The 20,512-nt window shown below is 39.4% G+C and overlaps 1 protein-coding gene across 8 annotated transcripts in view; it reads right to left on the reverse strand.

Annotated features, from left to right (window-relative positions):
- prrg2 (proline rich Gla (G-carboxyglutamic acid) 2) overlaps positions 1-20,512 on the reverse strand; it is a 40,552-nt gene that overhangs the window by 4,429 nt on the left and 15,611 nt on the right. For all 8 annotated transcript variants that reach the window (XM_073462220.1, XM_073462219.1, XM_073462217.1 and 5 more), the window contains 3 exons: positions 3,598-3,770; positions 1,535-1,568; positions 1,099-1,222 (listed from right to left, as the gene is read on the reverse strand). In XM_073462220.1, the coding sequence (XP_073318321.1) occupies positions 1,099-1,222; positions 1,535-1,568; positions 3,598-3,770 (331 nt within the window). The remainder of the gene's footprint in view (positions 1-1,098; positions 1,223-1,534; positions 1,569-3,597; positions 3,771-20,512) is intronic.

The raw sequence follows: 20,512 nt of genomic DNA on the forward strand, positions 1-20,512 counted from the left end.
AAATCAGGATTCTCAAGACTCTCAAAGAACAATGAAATGGAAAACAACAGTCATGTCATTTTTACTGCTATCAAATTTTACAGACTGGGTTTTCATTGAAATTGTTGAAATGGTTATACTTTGAAATGTTATCATCACTAGCAATAACGTTTGTTTGATTGTTGGCTTCTTTTCTTTTCACTTGCTGCCAGGTATTTTCTACAGAGTTAAAGAATTTGTTTGCCCGAAATGAAATACTGACTGAATTTTTGAATGACTGAATACAGAATTTGAAATAGGTTGCATAGATGAATACATTACAATCATAGAAATAAGGTATAGTTTTTTCAAAACTAAACAGATTTAAAAAAGAATCTGAGGAATGTTACAGGTTGTTTTTAAAAAGCATGACCATATCTTATTTCTGTTACTCAAATGGAATAAACAAAGTACAAGAAGCACAAACTTCCCTTATATCATAATTCATTTGAATAATTTATCTTAACAAGAAACAACACCAAGTCATTCCCATTGCTGTTAATTATTCCAAAGACAGCACTGACAGCTATGCTATTGGGAGCATCTGTCATTTACAATTTTTTTGAGGTGCACATGAACGCACTATGACGTCTTTGTTGGCGCATATCCTTCGCTGTATGAAGTGATATAGATTTCAGACATGCATGTGAATGCACCATGAATACCATTTTGCACTTGCTGGACTCTGTTTTGATCCTGCATTTTATTTCGATCGTCAACACTTAAGGCTCATTTTGATCGATTATCAATTTAATATCAAAATCGTGACACCCCTACTTCTTACAGTACAAGTACTCTAAAAATTAACCAACAAAAGGTTAAAGGTGCAAGATGAATCCATAGGGACTATGAATTTGTTCAGTAAATTTAATATAAATGTGATTTTAATTTTGATTCTGAATGCTGGTGGTGCTAGACAAAAGGTCAGGGGGTCACTGAAGCAGAGAAATCATTATTTACTGACCATGAATAACCTTACCAAATTTCATACCAGCAGTATTAAAATGCAATGGTTTGAGCTGGCTGAAAGGACTAAAGGATCAAAGTCATCATTTTATTTCACAAATGTACTGGGCTGACCTCTGTCCACCCTTGATCTTGGCTTTATAGCAGTAGATTCCCAGCACAGTTGCAATAACAGCAGACACTAGGACAGCCATGATCCCTGCCACTAGTGCTGACACATCCACTCTGGGTGCATAAGCTGCAAAGACAAACATCATTGACAAACCATTGTCTCTTAAACAGTTCTCATACTGTCAGCAACTAATCATTACATTGATGTCTTCAGTCATTACTGCCTTCTGTTGATCTAATATATAAAAACGAATGATAATATATATAAATGAAATATTAGCAATACAGAAATAATGATTAAATGATTAGCATGAACTTTATTTATAATGTACTTATTGTTGCACTTGTATTTATAAATTACTATATTCTGCTGAATGAGCCTAACACCAAGGCCCATAAGACTACAATCATGGATAATATCAATCTGTTAAAGCATTACCTTGACTGTTGACATATTTGTTCCAAAATAATTCCTAAAAATGGAAACAAAAGAGGATTTTATGCATTAGCTTAATCAAAATACAAGGGAAAAAACATGAAGCAGCCACCATGTCATGGTTTTGATTTTTGGTCAGTTATTTCCTGTTTTATTCTATTGTAGTTAAATCCTCTTGTGTCTTGTTGTCCCTTTCTGTGTATCTTGCATTTGCGTCCTTTCTGTTTAACTGTGACACCACAGGACCACAGCACATTTCATTTCAGCCAGTGTGAACATGGCTGAAATGACAGTCCTTTTTCGCAAAATGCTTTCTGAAATACACTACCGTTCAAAAGTTTGGGGTCACCCAGACAATTTCATGTTTTCCATGAAAACTCACACTTTTATTCATCAAATGAGTTGCAAAATGAATAGAAAATATAGTCAAGACATTGACAAGGTTAGAAATAATGATTTTCATTTGAAATAATAATTTTGTCCTTCAAATTTTGCTTTCGTCAAAGAATTCTCCATTTGCAGCAATTACAGCCTTGCAGACCTTTGGCATTCTAGCTGTCAATTTGTTGAGGTAATCAGAAGAAATTTCACCCCACGCTTCCTGAAGCACCTCCCAAGTTGGATTGGTTTGATGGGCACTTCTTATGTACCATACAGTCAAGCTGCTCCCACAACAGCTCAATAGGGTTGAGATCTGGTGACTGCGCTGGCCACTCCATCACAGACAGAATACCAGCTGACTGCTTCTTCCCTAAATAGTCCTTGCATAGTTTGGAGGTGTGCTTTGGGTCATTGTCCTGTTGTAGGAGGAAATTGGCTCCAATCAAGCGCTGTCCACAGGGTATGGCATGGCATTGCAAAATGGAGTGATAGCCTTCCTTATTCAAAATCCCTTTTACCTTGTACAAATCTCCCACTTTACCAGCACCAAAGCAGCCCCAGACCATCACATTACCTCCACCATGCTTGACAGATGGCGTCAGGCACTCCTCCAGCATCTTTTCACTTGTTCTGCGTCTCACAAATGTTCTTCTGTGTGATCCAAACACCTCAAACTTAGTTGTGTCTGTCCATAACACTTTTCTTCCTGAATCTTACTCTGTCCAATGTCTGTGTTCTTTTGCCCATCTTAACCTTTTCCTTTTATTGGCCAGTCTCAGATATGGCTTTTTCTTTGCCACACTGCCTAGAAGGCCAGCATCCCAGAGTCGCCTCTCCACTGTGGACGTTGAGACTGGCGTTTTGCGGGTACCATTTAATGAAGCTGCCAGTTGAGGACCTGTGGGGTGTCTATTTCTCAAACTAGAGACTCTAATGTACTTGTCCTCTTGCCTAGTTGTGCACCTGGGCCTCCCACTTCTCTTTCTATTCTGATTAGAGCCCGTTTGTGCTGTTCTCTGAAGGGAGTAGTACACACCGTTGTAGGACATCTTTAGTTTCATGGCAATTTCTCACATGGATTAGCCTTCATTTCTCAGAACAAGAATAGACTGTCGAGTTCCAGAAGAAAGTTCTCTTTTCCTGGCCATTTTGAGAGTATAATCGAACCCACAAATGCTGATGCTCCAGATACTCAACTAGCTCAAAGGATGGCCAGTTTTATAGCTTCTCTAATCAGCACAACAGTTTTCAACTGTGCTAACATAATTGCACAAGGGTTTTCTAATCATCAATTATCCTTTTAACAGGATTAGCTAACACAATGAACCATTAGAACACAGGAGTGATGGTTGCTGGAAATGGGCCTCTGTACACCTATGTAGATATTCCATTAAAAATCAGCCGTTTCCAGCTAGAATAGTCATTTACCACATTAACAATGTCTAGACTGTATTTCTGATTCATTTAATGTGATCTTCATTGAAAAAAACAGTGCTTTTCTTTTAAAAAATAAGGACATTTGCAAGTGACCCAAAACTTTTGAACGGTAGTGTATGTTTGGATAAAAAATCTGTTGTTGTTCAATTTTGGTTCTCTACATCTGTATATGTACACTGAAAAAAAATGGAGAATTCTACATCCAAATGAGTGTGCAGTAGAGAGAAAGTGAATACCAGCAGCATTACCGTCTGAGTATCGTCCTCAAACACCTCTCTTGCCTCCTCATAGCTGCACATCTCTTCCACACACTCCCTCTCCAGATTGTCAGCCACCACTAGCTCAAGGTCCCAGCTGTTATAAAGCAGCGTACGAGACAGGAAGGAGGTCGCTGACTTATCATCCACCAACATTGGATCTCCTATAAAACACAAGCCATATACACCAACCAGCCACAACAATAAAACCACTGATAGGTGAAGTGAATAACAATGATCATCTTGAACAATACATTGTTCTGATGGAAAACTGGTTCCCTGCATTCATGTGGAAACCACTTTACATGCACCACCCACATAAATACCACTGTAGATCCAGGGTGCCCCATGGATGCTCGATCATATTGGAATCTGGTTAATCTGGAGGTCAGGGCGACATCTTTAGCTCTTTGTCACATTCCTTGGGTCATTCCTGAGCAACTTTTGAGGTGCCAGGGCCCATTGTGCTGCCAGGGAAGGGCACTGCCATCTGGGAGTGCTGTTGCCATTAAAGGGGTGTACTTGGTCCACAACAGTGTTTGGGTAGGTGGTGCATGTCAAGTGGCATCCACATGAATGCCATGTGGATGCCCAAGGTTTCCCAGCAGAACATTGCATTATAACAAGGTGTTAAATGTTTTTCAATTGAAATGTCAGTGGTTTTAATGTTGTGGTTGATCGGTGTCACTTACAGTACAACTCACATAAACTGTAACCCAATACAGAAATACTATCAAAATATACATTTGTGAAAAAAATACAAAAAAAGAAAGAAATAATTCAGTGTTTTCCATTCTTCTGACTATTCACTTCTGCTCACAAGCTCGAAAAGGTTATCTGACTACGAGATTCCAGATTAAACCCTGTAATTTTTTTTTTATCCTATGATTAGAGCCAACAATGAATGTATTCAACTTACAAGTATTGTGTGTATTTTAAAGTCTGATCTTATGCCTCTGTGCCATAGAGTGCCATTGCTGTTTGGCCTTAAAACTCACTATGCCACCAAAGTGAATTAATGTGCTACATAAAAATAGTCCCTTACAAATACATTTTCCCCTATTTGAAAAACATGTTAACACCTTATGATAAGGGTACATTAATTAACATTAGTTAATGTAGTAAACACATTAACTTAAGAGTCAATTAATAGTTAACTGATAGTTAACTGTTAACTGACTGTAATCATTAACTAGGCCTAATTGTGTTCATGCTGTATTTTTAATTAATAGTTTATCAATATTAACAACAATAACAAGGACCAATTATTAACATTGATTAACGGAGTAAAAACCTTTAACACACAGTAAATTAAAAGTTTACACACATATATATATACACACATATATATATATATAATATATATATATATATATATATATATATATATATATATATATATGAAAGACTAATATATATGTATGCAAAATATGACATTGAAACCAGCTCTCGAGCTGTGGCATCGCTCTCCTTTTCCTCCTTTAAGAAATCCCTTTAACTGGGGCTGTGTTGGATGGATTCAGCAGGTGTTAAATAGGCATCACCCTCTCTTAATGTCTCATTGATTTAGGTCCATGACATCTTTGGTGGGCTCAACAGAAGAACCAGTGCCCTGGTACTACCCCCACTGTCCTCCACTCAATGATGATATTAATATGATGATCGTAAAACAAATTAAACTTTTATAACTTACCGTTCATATTTGTTACATGTAAGCCTACAGCTAACGTTGCTCAATAATAGTAATTTTTTTGAGAAAGCTGATGTCATTTCCTTTCTTATAATGTCACTGAATTCAGCATTAACTGTTCACTTGAATAGTTTATGATGTTACATATCAGAATCAGAAATACTTTATTAATATGGTATATGGCATATGGTATCATTGTAATCATTGACCATCAAAACATAGGGGTAGACGTAATCTTTTCTGTGATATCATGTTGGGTTTAGGAGGCAGGATGCAAAATACATATTTCAGTTATGGCAGAAAGTAAAATGGCTGCCATCGCCGTCACGTGGGGTTTTTGTGATGGCTGCATCTCTGAAAATGTTCAGGGCCCCAAACTGTACAAGTGTACCAAGTTTCATGCTTTTATGAAAAAGTGAATGATTCCCCTCAAATTTATTGCATGTCATCTGGACTATGATGGTGTTAATTAATTAATTTATAATATATTATTCGTTTATCTACAGTACAAACATAACAATAACAATAACAATAATAATAATACATTAGGTAATGGAGTAATTAAGTAACTATTACCTAACAATAGTTAACTTATGTGTCAAGTACTCATTAACTAATGGTGTTCATGTTAATTAACATGTTAATTCATACATTATTTGATAGTTTATACTGATCTATTTACAGTTACAACAATAGTAACTGTACATTTCATAACATTAGTTAATGGAGTTGTCTATCTTAATAAAGGTGTTAATTCATACATGATATAATAGTTTATAAAGCCTCTATTAACAGTTAATAAAATAGAATTGTTGTTTAATTAATAAATTGCAGTAGTAAATGCAGTAATGAGCAATAACTAGCAGTAACTAGCAGCTGGCCAAAATAAAGCCAATTCTGACAAGGCAGCATTTTGAGACAGTAATCCATGCCTTTGTTACCACTCGGCTGGATTACTGCAATGCACTGTATGTGGGGGTTGGTGGGTCCTCCATTGCCCGTCTCCAGTTGGTACAAAATGCAGCTGCACGTCTTTTAACTGGCACACGTAAACACGAGCACATTTCCCCCATTTTAGCCTCACTCCACTGGCTGCCCATTCAATTTAGGATCCATTTTAAAATTCTTTTATTTGCTTTTAAATCTTTAAATGGTCTTGCCCCGCCCTACCTCTCTGAGCTTCTACACCCTTATACCCCCGCCCGCTCTCTCAGGTCAGCTGATCAGCTGCTCCTGAGGGTGCCTAACACCAGGCGGAAGCTCAGGGGGGACCGTGCCTTTGCTGTGTCGGCTCCCAAACTATGGAACGATCTGCCTCACTACGTTAAACAGGCCTCTTCCCTGTCTGTTTTTAAATCTCTTCTTAAAACCCATCTCTTCTCCTTGGCCTTTGACACCCAGTAAGACGTCGATTTTATCTCCTTGTTTTTATTGCTTTGTATTGCGTGGCTTTATTATTTTTTACTCATGTTTTTGTTGTCTTTTAATTTATTTTTGTATTTATATTGTATTTTTCTGTACAGCACTTTGGTCAACTTTGGTTGTGTTAAAGTGCTTAACAAATAAAGTTGGATTGGATTGGATTGGAGTTCTCTAATAGTAAAATCATGTGTCTGTTAATCATTCATTAATAGTATTCATGCTAACTATACATTATTAGTTTATAAAGATTATATTAATGTTAGTTAATACAATAATAAGCATTAATCAATGCCTGATTAATACATTAATAATTATTAAGTTACTGTCGACAAATGTCACTTGTTAACATTTATTAATGCTTTAGATATTAATTAAGCTACTTAATATTATAATAGTATTAGTATATGGTTGATAAATATTCTTTAACATGTATGTCCACAGCTATTGTCCCAACATTACTTAACCATTAATGAATGCTCTTTGTGACCCTTATTGTAAAGTTGAAAAAATTCATACCGTAAGTAAGCTTAAATGCATATGATTGCTGAATAAGCATCCCTGAACTGTAATCAACCATTTGGTAATGCTCCTTGTTACCCTTATTGTAAAGTTGAAAACATCCACCCCATAAGTAAGATGTCTTAAATGAATAAGAGTGCTGAATAAGTATCCCTTAACTGTAATCAACCATTTACTAAAGCTCCTTGTGACCTTTATTGTAGAGATGAAAACATTAATCCGAGTAAGTAAGACTTCATTAATACATACTGAATAAGCATCACTTAACTATGATCAATAGAGATATAACAATATTTCGAATTATGCAATATAGTTATAAAAAAATGTCACAATACCTTTGTTACTTCACTCTTAAGGTTCATGGATCTAATGAGGGAAATCTTTCTAATCTTTTTTTATTTTTCATTCTGTTTGCACAGCAGGGGGCGCAATCATACTGGTCAAGAGACAGCCTCCCATTATTATGGGTCCCACCTGAGTTCTCATAAGACCTGCCGTACTCCACATCTGATGGGTTGGCTTCGTTGGTTGTGTTCTCTATGCTTGACTCAAACTGTTTACTCACGCAGTAGCTCTGCTAATGTCTGTTTTCAGCAATGTTGTGTAGTAACACTTCAAGCTCTTCACACCGACCCCTTCAGCCTGTCTCCCAGTCTTCTGCTGCACCTCTCTGGGTCACTGATCCTCCTAAGCTGCTCTTTGCTGTAAGAGTGTCTCTGGCCTCAGCTGCTGCCGGTCTGCCTTGCCACCGCTGCGCAATCCAGCCTGTCAGCTTGACCTAACATGCCCAGACACTGCAGCTGCGACAGCCAAGGTGAAGGTGTGTTTACCAGCGTGGAAACTATGGCTCAAGATACACTGTATCAGCACTGCCACTGGCTGTTTGTTTTTAAAAACCAACTACGAGAAAAACACGTCAACCCATTACACAGGAAATAATAATGTGTCAGTTACGCTGACAGAGATTTTTGTGGCCCTGGTCATCTGCCGGACAACAAGTGGGAGAAAGATTGGTGGGACACACACTAACTACAACAATAAATGTTTTTTTTTCTTTTTTTTAAATGGGTCCGTGTATCGTTTGTCCATTTAATATTCAATTGAGAATCCAAAATCAGAAAATGATAGAATGATTCGTTATTTCATTATTTGTTTATGAATGTGATCCAAAAAAAAAACAAATAATGCTTTGTTTTTTGTACAGTTGATTTCTGCGCACCCTAGGGGGTGTGGCACTGGAGCACAGCAGAGAACAGGCCATGTTATTATTTCCTTTATGTATGTTTAATGGTCGTCTGGTGTCAATCGGTTGTGCTTGTGTTTTTATTGTGATGGTTTGTACACAGGGCCGGCTCTAGGCATAGGCGATGCGCTCGAGGGAGAAAAAAAAAACACAATAATAATTTTCAATGCCCATTGGCGCCCTCCCTTCACGTTCTGTCTTGAAAATAAGAAATATTAACAAAATAAAGAAACAGGTAAACAATTACATGTTTCTCACTTGTGGTGCTGAGTCACGTGATGTGTGGTCATTGGCTGTGCACCTCAGAGGGTCAGATAGGTGTCACGTCAAGTGACAGACAGGTAATGTTTTTTTATTTTGCGAGATGAAACGGCCGTCAAAGCCCTCGGGTGCGCGATACCAAAAGAGAAGAAAAGAGGAGAAGAAGAAGTCCCAATAAAAAGGTAACATTATGTCATCTTTTTTTAAATGCCATTTTGTGTGAAGACGTTTCATTTGTATTAGCTTGCTAGCTAGGTTGAAATAAAGCAACGCTGGCTTAGTACGCTAGACAAAGACACTGATAGCTACTAAGAAGGATAAATGAATCATGAATCAAAGTAGAGGCCAACCCGTCCGGATGCGCCACCAGTGCATGTTGTACTCTGTGTTGTTTATTGTGAAATAGTAGTGAATCTTTTATTATAAGGTAATTATAAATGTTATGTTGAACAAACCACTTATGCAAATAACTGCTGCAAGCTGCAACAGCTGTTTGTCCTATTCTGTCTGCTGTATTTTTATTTTTTTGTTTCTACATTAATAAGTGAATCTACTCTATATTTGTCTAGATGCGCTCAAAAAATATTTCCAGACGCCTCTAACAGCTGCCGGAGAGGGGCCTTCTGATGCAACATCCACACCACTCTCTGAAGCACGTAAGTTTAGCCAATTGTTTGTGGTCTCTTATGCACTGCTATGTTGTTGTTGTTGTTGTTGTTGTTATGATTATTATTATCATTATTGTTGTTGTTGTGACTGAATGGTACAAGCTTGTTAGCAATCACAGTAAATTTAGGTTTTAGGCAAATAAAAGACCTCATGCCCGCCGCCACAGAGGACAAGCTGGATGGCAGAGGTGGGCTGCCCTGCTGCTGCACCGCGATCTAGTCTGTCCACTCTGCCTAACGAGCCCGGAGACACTGCAGTTGCAGCAAAGAGCAGCTCTGGAGGATGAATGACCCCAAGAGGAGTAGCAGAAGACCAGGAGAAGGACCTAAGAGATCTGTGTGTTTATCCAGAAAGTGAGCACAGCTCAATAACTGCCATAAACTGTATGAGCCAAACCTACTGTGTGAGTCAATAAATCTGTAATAATAACTTCCGGGTCACACAAATCAGAGAAATTAAATATCAAAATCAAATTCGACCCTGTTTTTTAAATTCCCTATTTTTGATCCGAGCATAAAATCAAAAGTACGAAAAACAAAGCGTTATTTAATTTATTTATAAGCGTTTATTGATCACACGAATGAAGTAAAAGATCATCTTTTCAATTTCTGATTGTGGATTCTTTTATATACAGCGCTATGGTTAGGTAATGCTTATTTAGTATCCTTGTGCACTTATGACATGTTACTCAAAGAATACATGTTTTCAACTTTACAATAAGGGTCACAAAGAGCATTAACAGAGGGTTAATTATGGTTAAGTAATCCTTATTCAGGATTCTATGCATTTATGAAGAGTTAGTAAAGGAATACACGTTTTCAACTTTACAATAACTGTCACAAAGATATTTCATTAATGGTTAATTGTGGTTAAGTAATGTTGCGACAGTAGCTGTGGATCTATATACTTATATTAATAATACATTAATTAATATGTAAACCCTTAAAAAATCTTAACAGACATTTATTGAGAGTAACTTAATGGTTAGTCTATTAATTAGACATTGTTATCATGCTTTTTATTGTATTAATTATTGTTAATATAATCTTAATCACCCAATGATGTATAATCAACAGGAACACCATTAATGATAATTAACAGACACATTAGTTAACTGTTAGTAAACTGCTAACCACTAATGCAATTTATTGATTAACATTTCAAAATGATTAACGTTTCTATTTTATTAACTGTTAATAGAGGCTTTATAAACTATTAGATAATTATGAATTAACAACTTAATTAAGATGGACACATTAGTAAATGATTAATTGACACATTAGTTGACTATTAATTGACTCTTAGCTAATGGTTATTACTCCATTAATTGCTGTTAAGTAATGTATTGTTAGTATTGTTGTGTAAACTGTAAATAGAAACTTTTATAATCTATCAAATGTATGAGTCAACATGTTAATTAACATCAACACAATTAGTTAATAAGTACTTGAGACATAAGTTAACTACTGTCAGTTTATAGTTATTAATTACCTAATGTTAGTTAATTTAACCTCATTATTGATATTAATGTAAATAAACTACTTTAACATGTATGAATTAACACCTTAATCAACACCATCAGTTAATGAATACTTGACACATTAATAGACTTTAGAGTTATTACTCCTGTGTCCTTTATTACATTATGAATGCTGTTACTATTACTATACAATTAAATAATGTATGGATTAATACCTTAATTAACATGAACACCATTAGTAAATGTTTACTTGACACATTAACTATTAATCAACTGTTAGTTCATGCTTCTTTACCATTAATTGATATTAATAGATGTGTCCTTGTTATTGTTGTTATTATTAATAAACCATTAAATAATTACTAAATTAACACCTTAATATACATGAACAAGATTATTAAATGTTTACTTGACACGTTAACTATTAATCGACTGCTAGTTAATGCTTCTAAACTAGAGGTCTTCGGAAAAACCCGACAGCCCGAAAACCTGAGGTTCCGACCCGACCCGGCTCGGGTTTTGGGTCTTTTCACAAGAAGTGACTCCCGGGCCGGGTCGGAACCGGGAGAGTTTGTCTCGGGGCTCGGGGCTCTTATAGTGAAAGGCTGGGTTATATAGCTAGTACCCGAGAGGACCCGGCGGTCACAGCTGTGTGGACTGTAATTTGTATGTCATTTTCACAAAACTCTCGCCACAAGAGGGCACTAAATGATTGACTCATGACTGTCACATTCTGATGATGATGATGTCAAAGGTGAAAGTTCAAGCAAAAGTTAGAGCCTAGGTCAGGACTCGGGGCAGTTAAAAAGATTGTTTATTAATGTAACGTTTTGGTTAATGGTTCAAAATGGTTAAATAATCGAGTTGCCATAGCGTGTTGTTACCGGTATGCTCTGCAAAGCACAATGGAAACTCCAAAATTATAACGTTAATTAAACAAGAGAAAATGTGTTCTACTGACCGGTGGATTAGCGTTAGCAATGGCTAAGAAGAAGGATTACAGTACATGACCATCTACACAAGAAAATGACGATGTGGATTTTTTTTTGTTTACATCACATTATTATGACTCCGCCCCGCAAAGAGGGCTTTTCTTTTAAAGAAAATTAAGCTGTAATGGTCGGGGAAGTCTCTGTAAATGCCTGAGTGTTACTAGATTTAACGGACCGTTGAGTGATAAGTAACACTGCAGAGTTGAGACTCCGTGCATGTTGGCAGAAATAAAATAAAGTATTGAATGCATGCAAAATTCTTAGTGTGATACCAGTGAGGTGAACTGAGCGAAAGTCGTGGTGAATTGCCTAAAATTAGGATAGATTGACCACTTGAAAGAAAAAAAAAAAAAAAAAAAAAGGTTTTAGTAATAGTAGTAAAGAAACAAGAATTGAATGTGTTGGTTACATTGACATGAGTGACTGGGAAGAGGTGTCTTACATGGTCAGCCATTACCAAAAATTTGTCTTATGAGGAAGCTGTGATTGCAATAGAAGTTGAAGGTGAATTATCCCTTACTTATTTGAATGTACTGTTAGTTCAAGACAGGCTTATAAGATTAGGAAACAGACAAAAGAAGCTGATTTTGAAGTAGGAAATTGTTACTGTGCAAAGTGCTCTGTTGGGTGTGTTAACTGTTGTAAATTGGGGTTCAACATGAATTTGAGGGAACTAAAAGAGCTGGTGCTTGGGAAAATGGAAGAAAACACATTGGAGAAGGACAGAATCAAAGCAAGAAGGGGAGCAGAGAAATTATGGACTGAATGGGTGGATCAAGGTCTCCTTGCAAATGACCCAGAGGCCCCTATCCCCACTGCTTCGAACATCATGTGTATTAACACGGCAGCTGCAGCGGCTAGAAGGGGAGCCACATCAAAGTGGGAAAAGACAGGACAGAAAAGTTGGGGACCAGCTTATGGGAGAATGATAAGAGCAAGAGATAGAGATGTTGTGACTAAGGCAATGCGCGTGATAATGTTATCAGTAGGAAAATACCAGGAGAAACAGAAGATCAGGAAGCCTGAGAAGCAGCTGAAGGATGAAGCCCCTGTTCAGCCAACGGCGCCCTCTTCGGAACAACATGCATCAATGTACCCTTCTAGAGAGCCACTGACCGCAATGGCAACCCCACATGGAGAGACTGGAGGGGCATCAGAAAGTGACAAGGAACCAGACCCACGACAACCTTGGCAGCTCGATAGGGACCCTGATGGGTGGGTCCAACAACCAGGATCTGATCACTGTCAGGGATGGGAAGGCAAACTGTCTGGAGGCTTTAAAGGAGTGTTGCATACATCTACTCCAGTCCATAGAGAGGAGGACGAAGAAGACGAAGAAGATGAAGAGGAAGAAGAGGTCCTGACATCTCATGAACCAGTTCGGCCCTCCCAAAGGGTCACTAAGTCCCAAACTGCGAAGCAAGCAGCCTTATCTCTGCTATTAAGGGTGGCCCCTGGAGGAGCACCTGCCTATGTGCCCTTTGCCCATCGAGACATGGAGGGTCTGCTCTCCAAGTTGCACCCATTAGCTGGAGGAGCGTCTGAGTGGATAACAATGTTGGAAAATCAAACCATGGGAGAAGCTTTCTGCGCTGGAGACATGAGAGCCTTGCTGGGAAAACTGGAAGGAAAAGAAGTGACCAAAAGACTGCTAAAACAAGCTGGAGTGAACTCAGCGACGGGAGATGATGTGCCCCTGAACCGATTTAGGAACACGTTGTGGGAAGTTCTACGTAGAACTTATCCAACGGAGAGAAATGTAACTGAAGTGGGAGATATAAAAGTAAAAGATGGAGAAGGAATGTTAGAGTATTTGAAGAGAGCAGCAAACTTGTGGGCTAAACATACGGGACTTCGACATGACTCCAGCACTGCAACCCTGGCTCTCTGGAAAGTAGAGTGCGTTAAGGGACTTCCAGCCTCCGTACAGAGTGCCCTATCAGAAGTGGTAGGATTGGCAAAGATGTCTGACTCTATGTGGAAAGAGCACCTGGACCACCACTATCGCAGACACACCAGTAAACAGGAACAAGAGGCTGAAGAAATTATATCACTCTCTAAGAGGCTGCTGAAGCATCAAGTTACCTCAAAAGACGATGAAGTCCTCCATCTTGCTACATAGCAAGCCAGTGAACGTACAACAAATGCTGGCCTTCCTGGGACTCACTGGTTACAGTAGAAACCATGTGCCAGGATATGTGGAGCTCACACAACCATTGAGAGAAATGGTGGCCGAAGTAGGAAACAGAAAACTTACAGCATCTTTAACATGGACACCAGCTGCAGAAGAAGCATTCATCCTCACAAAACAAGCATTGGCTAATGCAGCAGCCCTATCATCACCTGACTACACCAAAACATTCTATCTTGATGTTTCTGAAAAAGCAGGGGTGGTGAGTGCAGTGCTTTTTCAGAAAAAGGAGGGAGAAAGAAGAGTGTTGATGTATCACAGCTCGAAACTTGACAATATGGAAATAGGACAAGCTGGATGTACAAGACACCTAGCTGCTTTAGCAAAAGCCATCACAAAAACAAGTCATCTGGTAATGTGTCATGAACTCAAAGTAAATACTGACCATGGGGTAGTGGCATTTCTAGCATCAACAGCATTTACTTTTCCACCAGCAAGAAAAGCAAAAATCTCAGAAGCACTCCTCCAATCTCACATAACATTCCATACGGAGGGAACAAATATGGCAAGAGGACTGAATGATAACACAGGAGAACCACACAACTGTGCTGAACTTGCAGAAAAAGAAATCAAACTTAGAGTGGACCTTGGAGCTGAGCCAATGGAGAATCCAGATCTAACATTGTTCACTGATGGATGCTGCTATAAAAGGAGAGAATGGGAACGTAGTCTCCTATGCAGTAGTAGAACAAGATCCAGTAACGGGGAAACATACAACCAGAGACCAAGGCATCATCCCACAACCTGCTTCGGCTCAACTAGCTGAAGTAATTGCCCTCACAAAGGCCCTGGAGTTAGCTGAAGGAAAAAGAGTGAACATCTATACAGATTCAGCTTATGGGCATGGTGCTGTACATGTAGATGGATCACAGTGGGTCAGAAGAGATTTCTTGACCACCACTAACACCCCAGTAAAACACCGAACGCAGTTGGAAAAGCTAGTGCTTGCAGTGTCCCTGCCCACACAAGTGGCGGTGATGAAATGTAGAGGATATCAGAAATTAGATACAAGAATAGCAGAAGGAAATAACGCAGCTGATCAAGCTGCAAAGCAAGCTGGAGGATACACTCCAAGACAAATGTTAGCCAGAGAAGGCCCACCACCAGAACTAACTGAAGAGGATCTGGTAAAAATGCAAGAACAAGCAGGAGCTTATGAACAAAGTGAATGGAACAGAAGAGGAGCTACTGAAAAAGATGGACTCTGGAGATCACATGATGGAAGAATAGTAGCACCAGCTAAACTATGCCATCTGCTGATCAAACAAGCACATGGACTTGCCCATGAGAGTAAAACTATCACTCAGAGAAATGTGGAAGCTTGTTGGTGGCATCCATATATGACTGCAATGGTAGAGAACTTTGTCACAGAATGCGAAACCTGTAATGCTCACAACCCAAGGAAACCCTATAGATGCCCCATGGGAAGATTCCCAGTCCCTGAAGCCCCCTTTCGAGACATCACTATTGATTTTATAGATATGGGAGCAGAACGCCGCACCAAGGGGTATAGATACCTGTTAGTGATGGTAGATAGATTTACCAAATGGGTAGAGGCCAATGAGCTTGTGCCTAGATATGGGGTTCCTAAAACCATCAGATCCGATAATGGTTCACATTTCAGCAACAAAGAGTTGGCTGAAGTGGAGAAAGCATTAGGGATCACACACAGGTTTGGAGCAGTATATCACCCTGCATCACAAGGGCTGGTTGAGAGAGCAAACCAGACACTGAAAAGAAAAATTAGCAAAATCTGCCATGGAACGAAGTTGACATGGTTGGATGCACTTCCTCTGGCTCTCATGTCAATGAGAACCTCACCAGGTGCTAAAACACATCTGACACCTCATGAGTTGCTGACAGGCAGGCCAATGCCAGGCCCACCCCAAGAGGGAGGTCATATGCCCTCTCTGGATGTTTGGCAGGTAAATTGTGATGAATATATGACTGCACTGACTAACTTGACTCGAGTTTTGTCTAGACAGGTGCAGTTGGCCGAGCCCGAAGCAACCACCCCAGAGACTCCAGGGATACAGGTAGGAGACTGGGTGCGTGTGAAAGTCCACAAGAGAAAGTGGCTTGATCCCAGGTGGACTGGACCCTACAAAGTCACTGAAGTGACCTCTCATGCTGTCCAGGTAAAAGGTAAAGCTGGAGCAAATTGGCACCACCTGACACATTGTGCACCTGCTCCTCCACCCTCTCGTACTTCCGCAGAGGTTAGAACTGATTTGAATAATAGTGGTGAAGGCTCCAAAGAAGTAGAAAACTAATTCGGCACCAACAAAAGAGTAAAGGCCTGACCACAATTATGCCTGGGTTAGAGAATCACCCTTGGCACTCTTTCCGCCTTCCAGGCTTTTGTGGCCTGCGAGGTTCATTATGCTGTATGTAAAATGTTTGGAGTCTGTTGTACCTATATCCCTAATAACACAGCGCCCGATGGAAGTATTACAAAGGCTCTTGCAGGACTCACCTCACTGGCCAATGAGCTGGCTGAGAATTCTGGTATTGATGATCCCTTTGGAGGTTGGTTTGACAGACAGTTCGGAAGGTATAAGACTATTATTGTATCATTATTTATTTCAATAGGATGTTTTTTAGTTATATTAGTTACTTGTGGGTGTTGTTGTATTCCCTGTCACAGAACGTTGATAAACCGATTAATCATAACTGCTCTCTCCAAAGAAAAAGACCCTCCACCGTACCAGATGCCTCTTTTAGCTGAGGAAGAAAAGTCAGATGAGGACGAGGATCAAACTCGGGGAGAGGTAGACCTACAGGTACCGATCTGGCTGGACCTAGATGAGGAGGAAGACGAGGATGACCTAGCGTGGAGTGAGGGGGAGAGAGACAGTGCAGTTTAAGAGTATTTTGTCTTAAATGAGAAAGTTACAGGGATGCAGGCCACAGCGGTTGGCCTGAACATAGGAGAGGATATAGATATCTTAACTGTGAAACGTTCCTGAAAATGTGATTTACACCTAGAAGGTGTAAAAGGAGGGATTTGTTAGAATAAAATGTCTTTGTATTTGTAATTTGTATTGTGTGACCTGTCAGTTGTTTTGTAAACTCATCACTGTAGTTTCTGTAGATCCATAGAGCAGAAGGCCACCTCTGATTATCAGTTGATTGAAACAGGATCCGTAGAACAGAGGGCTACTCTGATTATCAGCTGGTTGAAAACAGAGGGACAAGATATCGTCAGGGTCAAAAAGTCAAACCCCCTAAAGTTCAGTATGCAGTTAGTCATGTGAGGCATACTGTAGGATAGAGGTCTCAGATCGCTGAGTTGGTACAACTGAATATTGAAGGGGGAGTCTAGGGTTTAGGTTTTCTTCCCCTTTAGGATGCTGGCTGAAGACGGTTGGAGCAGCTAAGTGCCAAGAGGCTGGGACCAGCCTGTGCACCAACAAGGGAGAGCCAAGTTTAAACCAGGGCCGCTCCCCAACAGTTTTTGGACCAATTAGATAGGAACACATACTATATAACTTTGTGTAAATTCTAAGTTAGACACTCTCTTTTGGGAAGTTGGTTGCAGCTAACTGCTTGCAGACTGCGATTGGCTGAACAAAGGAGGTCCATGTACATGTAACATTTTGGTGGCCTGATGCTAAATAAATACTTGTACTAAGGAACAATTTGGCTATAGAATTCTTCTATGCAAATCAACGAACGCGCTGACAGTAGTTTTATCCATGAGATAAATTTTGTTCCAAGTCCAAATTTTTTTAATACAGCATACAAGTATGGGAACTCTACACAGTCAAAAGCCTTTTCGGCATCTAGACTTAGAATGAATAAATCTTCCTTGGGATGTCTGGGTGAGTACAGGATATTAAAGAGGCGTCTAACATTATGGAACAAGTGTCTGTTTTGAATAAATCCTGTCTGGTCGGGGTGTATCAATTTGGTTACAAGAGGGCTGAGCCTTGATGCCAGAGTTTTAGCCAAGATTTTCAGATCAGAATTTAACAGTGACACTGGTCTGTATGACCCCACCTGCTCTAAATCCTTCCCCTTCTTCGGTATAAGTGTAATGGTAGCCTCATTCAGTGCCTGTGATAACTTGCCATCCTCTAGGGATTTGTTATACATCTTGAGTAGAAATGGAGTTATTATGCTGGCAAACTTCTTATAAAACTCGTTACATATCCCATCCGGTCCTGGGCTTTTGCCATTTTTTAGGGAATTTATTGTTTTTCTTATATCTCCTTCTGTGGTTTCCGTTCCCAAAGAACTCTGATCTCTCTCTGATAATGTTGGTAGCTGACATGCACCTAAGCACTGTTCCATAGTTTCTGGTGCATATGCTTGAGAGCTGTACAATACTTCATAGAACTTGCGAAATGTGGTGTTAATATCATTGTGCGAAGTGACAGAGATGCCAGCATCTGATTTTACCTTATGAATAGCTCTGTCACTTTCCCTTTTCCGCAGCTGCATTGCCAGTAGTTTTTGAGGTTTATACCCAAATTCAAAAAAAGCCTGCTTAATAAATGTAAAGGCTCTGGAAATTTTTTCATAGAGTATCTTATTAAGCTGATATTTGAGAGCTGAGATTTTATTGTGCTTCTCTGCAGAAGGTTGAGCAGCATTTTCTGCATCCAATCTTCGTATCTGATCCTCCAAGTCTACCTGCTTTTGATTGTTGCATTTCTTTTGTGAAGCCTGATAGGAAATAATACATCCTCTTATATATGCTTTGAAAGACTCCCATAAAAGAACTGGTGAAACGTCATCTTTATCATTAATCTCAAAAAAACATCTTATGTGAGTCTCCAAGTAATCACAGAATTGTTTTCTTGTCAGCAGCTGGGAATCAAGCCTCCAGGATCTAAAATTCTTTTTCACCTCAAGCAGTTTTAGTGAGACTGAAACCGGACAGTGGTCTGAAATTATTATGTTGTGGTATTTGACATTATTAACCCCAGACAAAAGTTTGCTGTCCAACAAAAAGAAATCGATTCTGGAATACACATTATGAGCCCGAGAGTGAAATGAATATTCTCTGCCTGTTGCATTCAAGGTTCTCCACACATCGACCAAATTGGTGTTCTTGATAAATGATTTCAAGTAATTGGATGCATTAGATTGAGCTAGTCTCTGGTTTGATGATCTGTCCAAATAGGTATCTAAGACCAAATTGAAATCACCACCTATGATCAAGTTTGTACTAGAGATATCTGGGATCAGGTTAAATGTTTTCCTAAAAAAATCTGGATCATCCGAATTTGGTCCATACACATTTAATAATGTGATTGGAATGGAGTGTATCTCTCCTGCAACCAGAATATATCTCCCTTCTTTGTCAGCTATAGTACGCTTGTGTAAAAAAGGAATCCTTTTGTTAATTACTATAGCCACTCCCCTCGCCTTTGCTGAAAACCTGGAATGATATACTTGATTTATCCATCTGGCTAATTTTATTATGTGCATCATTCTTCAAATGTGTCTCATGTAAGAAAATCACATCTGCTTGTATCTGTCTCAAGTGAGATAGTACTTTCCCACATTTTACTGGTTCATTAATCCCATTTACATTCCATGAGCAAAAAATTAAATTTTCCGCTGTTTCTGTGCCTCTCTCTCCTGCATTCGTATGTGCAGTCATGGTGACAGGACCTTCAATAACTGTATCATTACCCACCACAAATAACCCCCATAACAAAAGGAAAAGGCCCATCTCCCATTGAGCCCTATCTTTATCAAAAAACCTTTTCTTACTCCTCATCATCCTACTCCTAACTGTGTAGCTCTGCAGTTGTGTAAACAATCCAAAACCTTAGTGAACTGTGGCTATATTGAACACAAAAGGGGGGGGGGGGTCCATATTCAAACAGTAAACAAGGAACCTTAGAACAGTGTTTAGTTCCCCTCTTGGTTTGCCCCATCAAAATCGGGTTAACGCATACATATAAGAGCAGTACAAAATGAGGTCAGGAGGAACTCTATCCCTGTTGTCTGCTCTGTCAAAAACAAACAAACCCGTTGTAGTATCAAGTTGTTAGCCTATAGGTGGAAGCAAACTTTGTTTAATGCAACAACCTAACCCCTTTAACAATAATATCAGTTGTAACTCGGCAGTTGCCGTGATTTCTGGTCACCTGTTCAGGACACCGGCTTAAGTCCTCGGTCTCAGTTCCTCTCTGGGAGTGAAATATTTCCAACATCTGGACCCGCTATTTGGAGATCTCACCCTCGCTCTGCTGATCCGAAATGATGAGCGGCATATTGGCGAGCTTCCTCTGGATCCGTGAAGAGCCTCTCCGACCCGTTGTGAGTCACTCGTAGCTTAGCAGGATACAGAAGTCCAAACTTGACCCCGGGTTTGTCGCGTAGCATCCTTCTGACTGGGGTAAAAGCAGCTCGGCGTCTGTCAACTTCCGCTGGAAAGTCTCTGAAGATCTGTATCCGCTGGCCTCGGAAAGTTAGGTCT

This window comes from Pagrus major, chromosome 24 (assembly GCF_040436345.1).
Source record: "Pagrus major chromosome 24, Pma_NU_1.0".
NCBI classification, from domain to species: domain Eukaryota; kingdom Metazoa; phylum Chordata; class Actinopteri; order Spariformes; family Sparidae; genus Pagrus; species Pagrus major.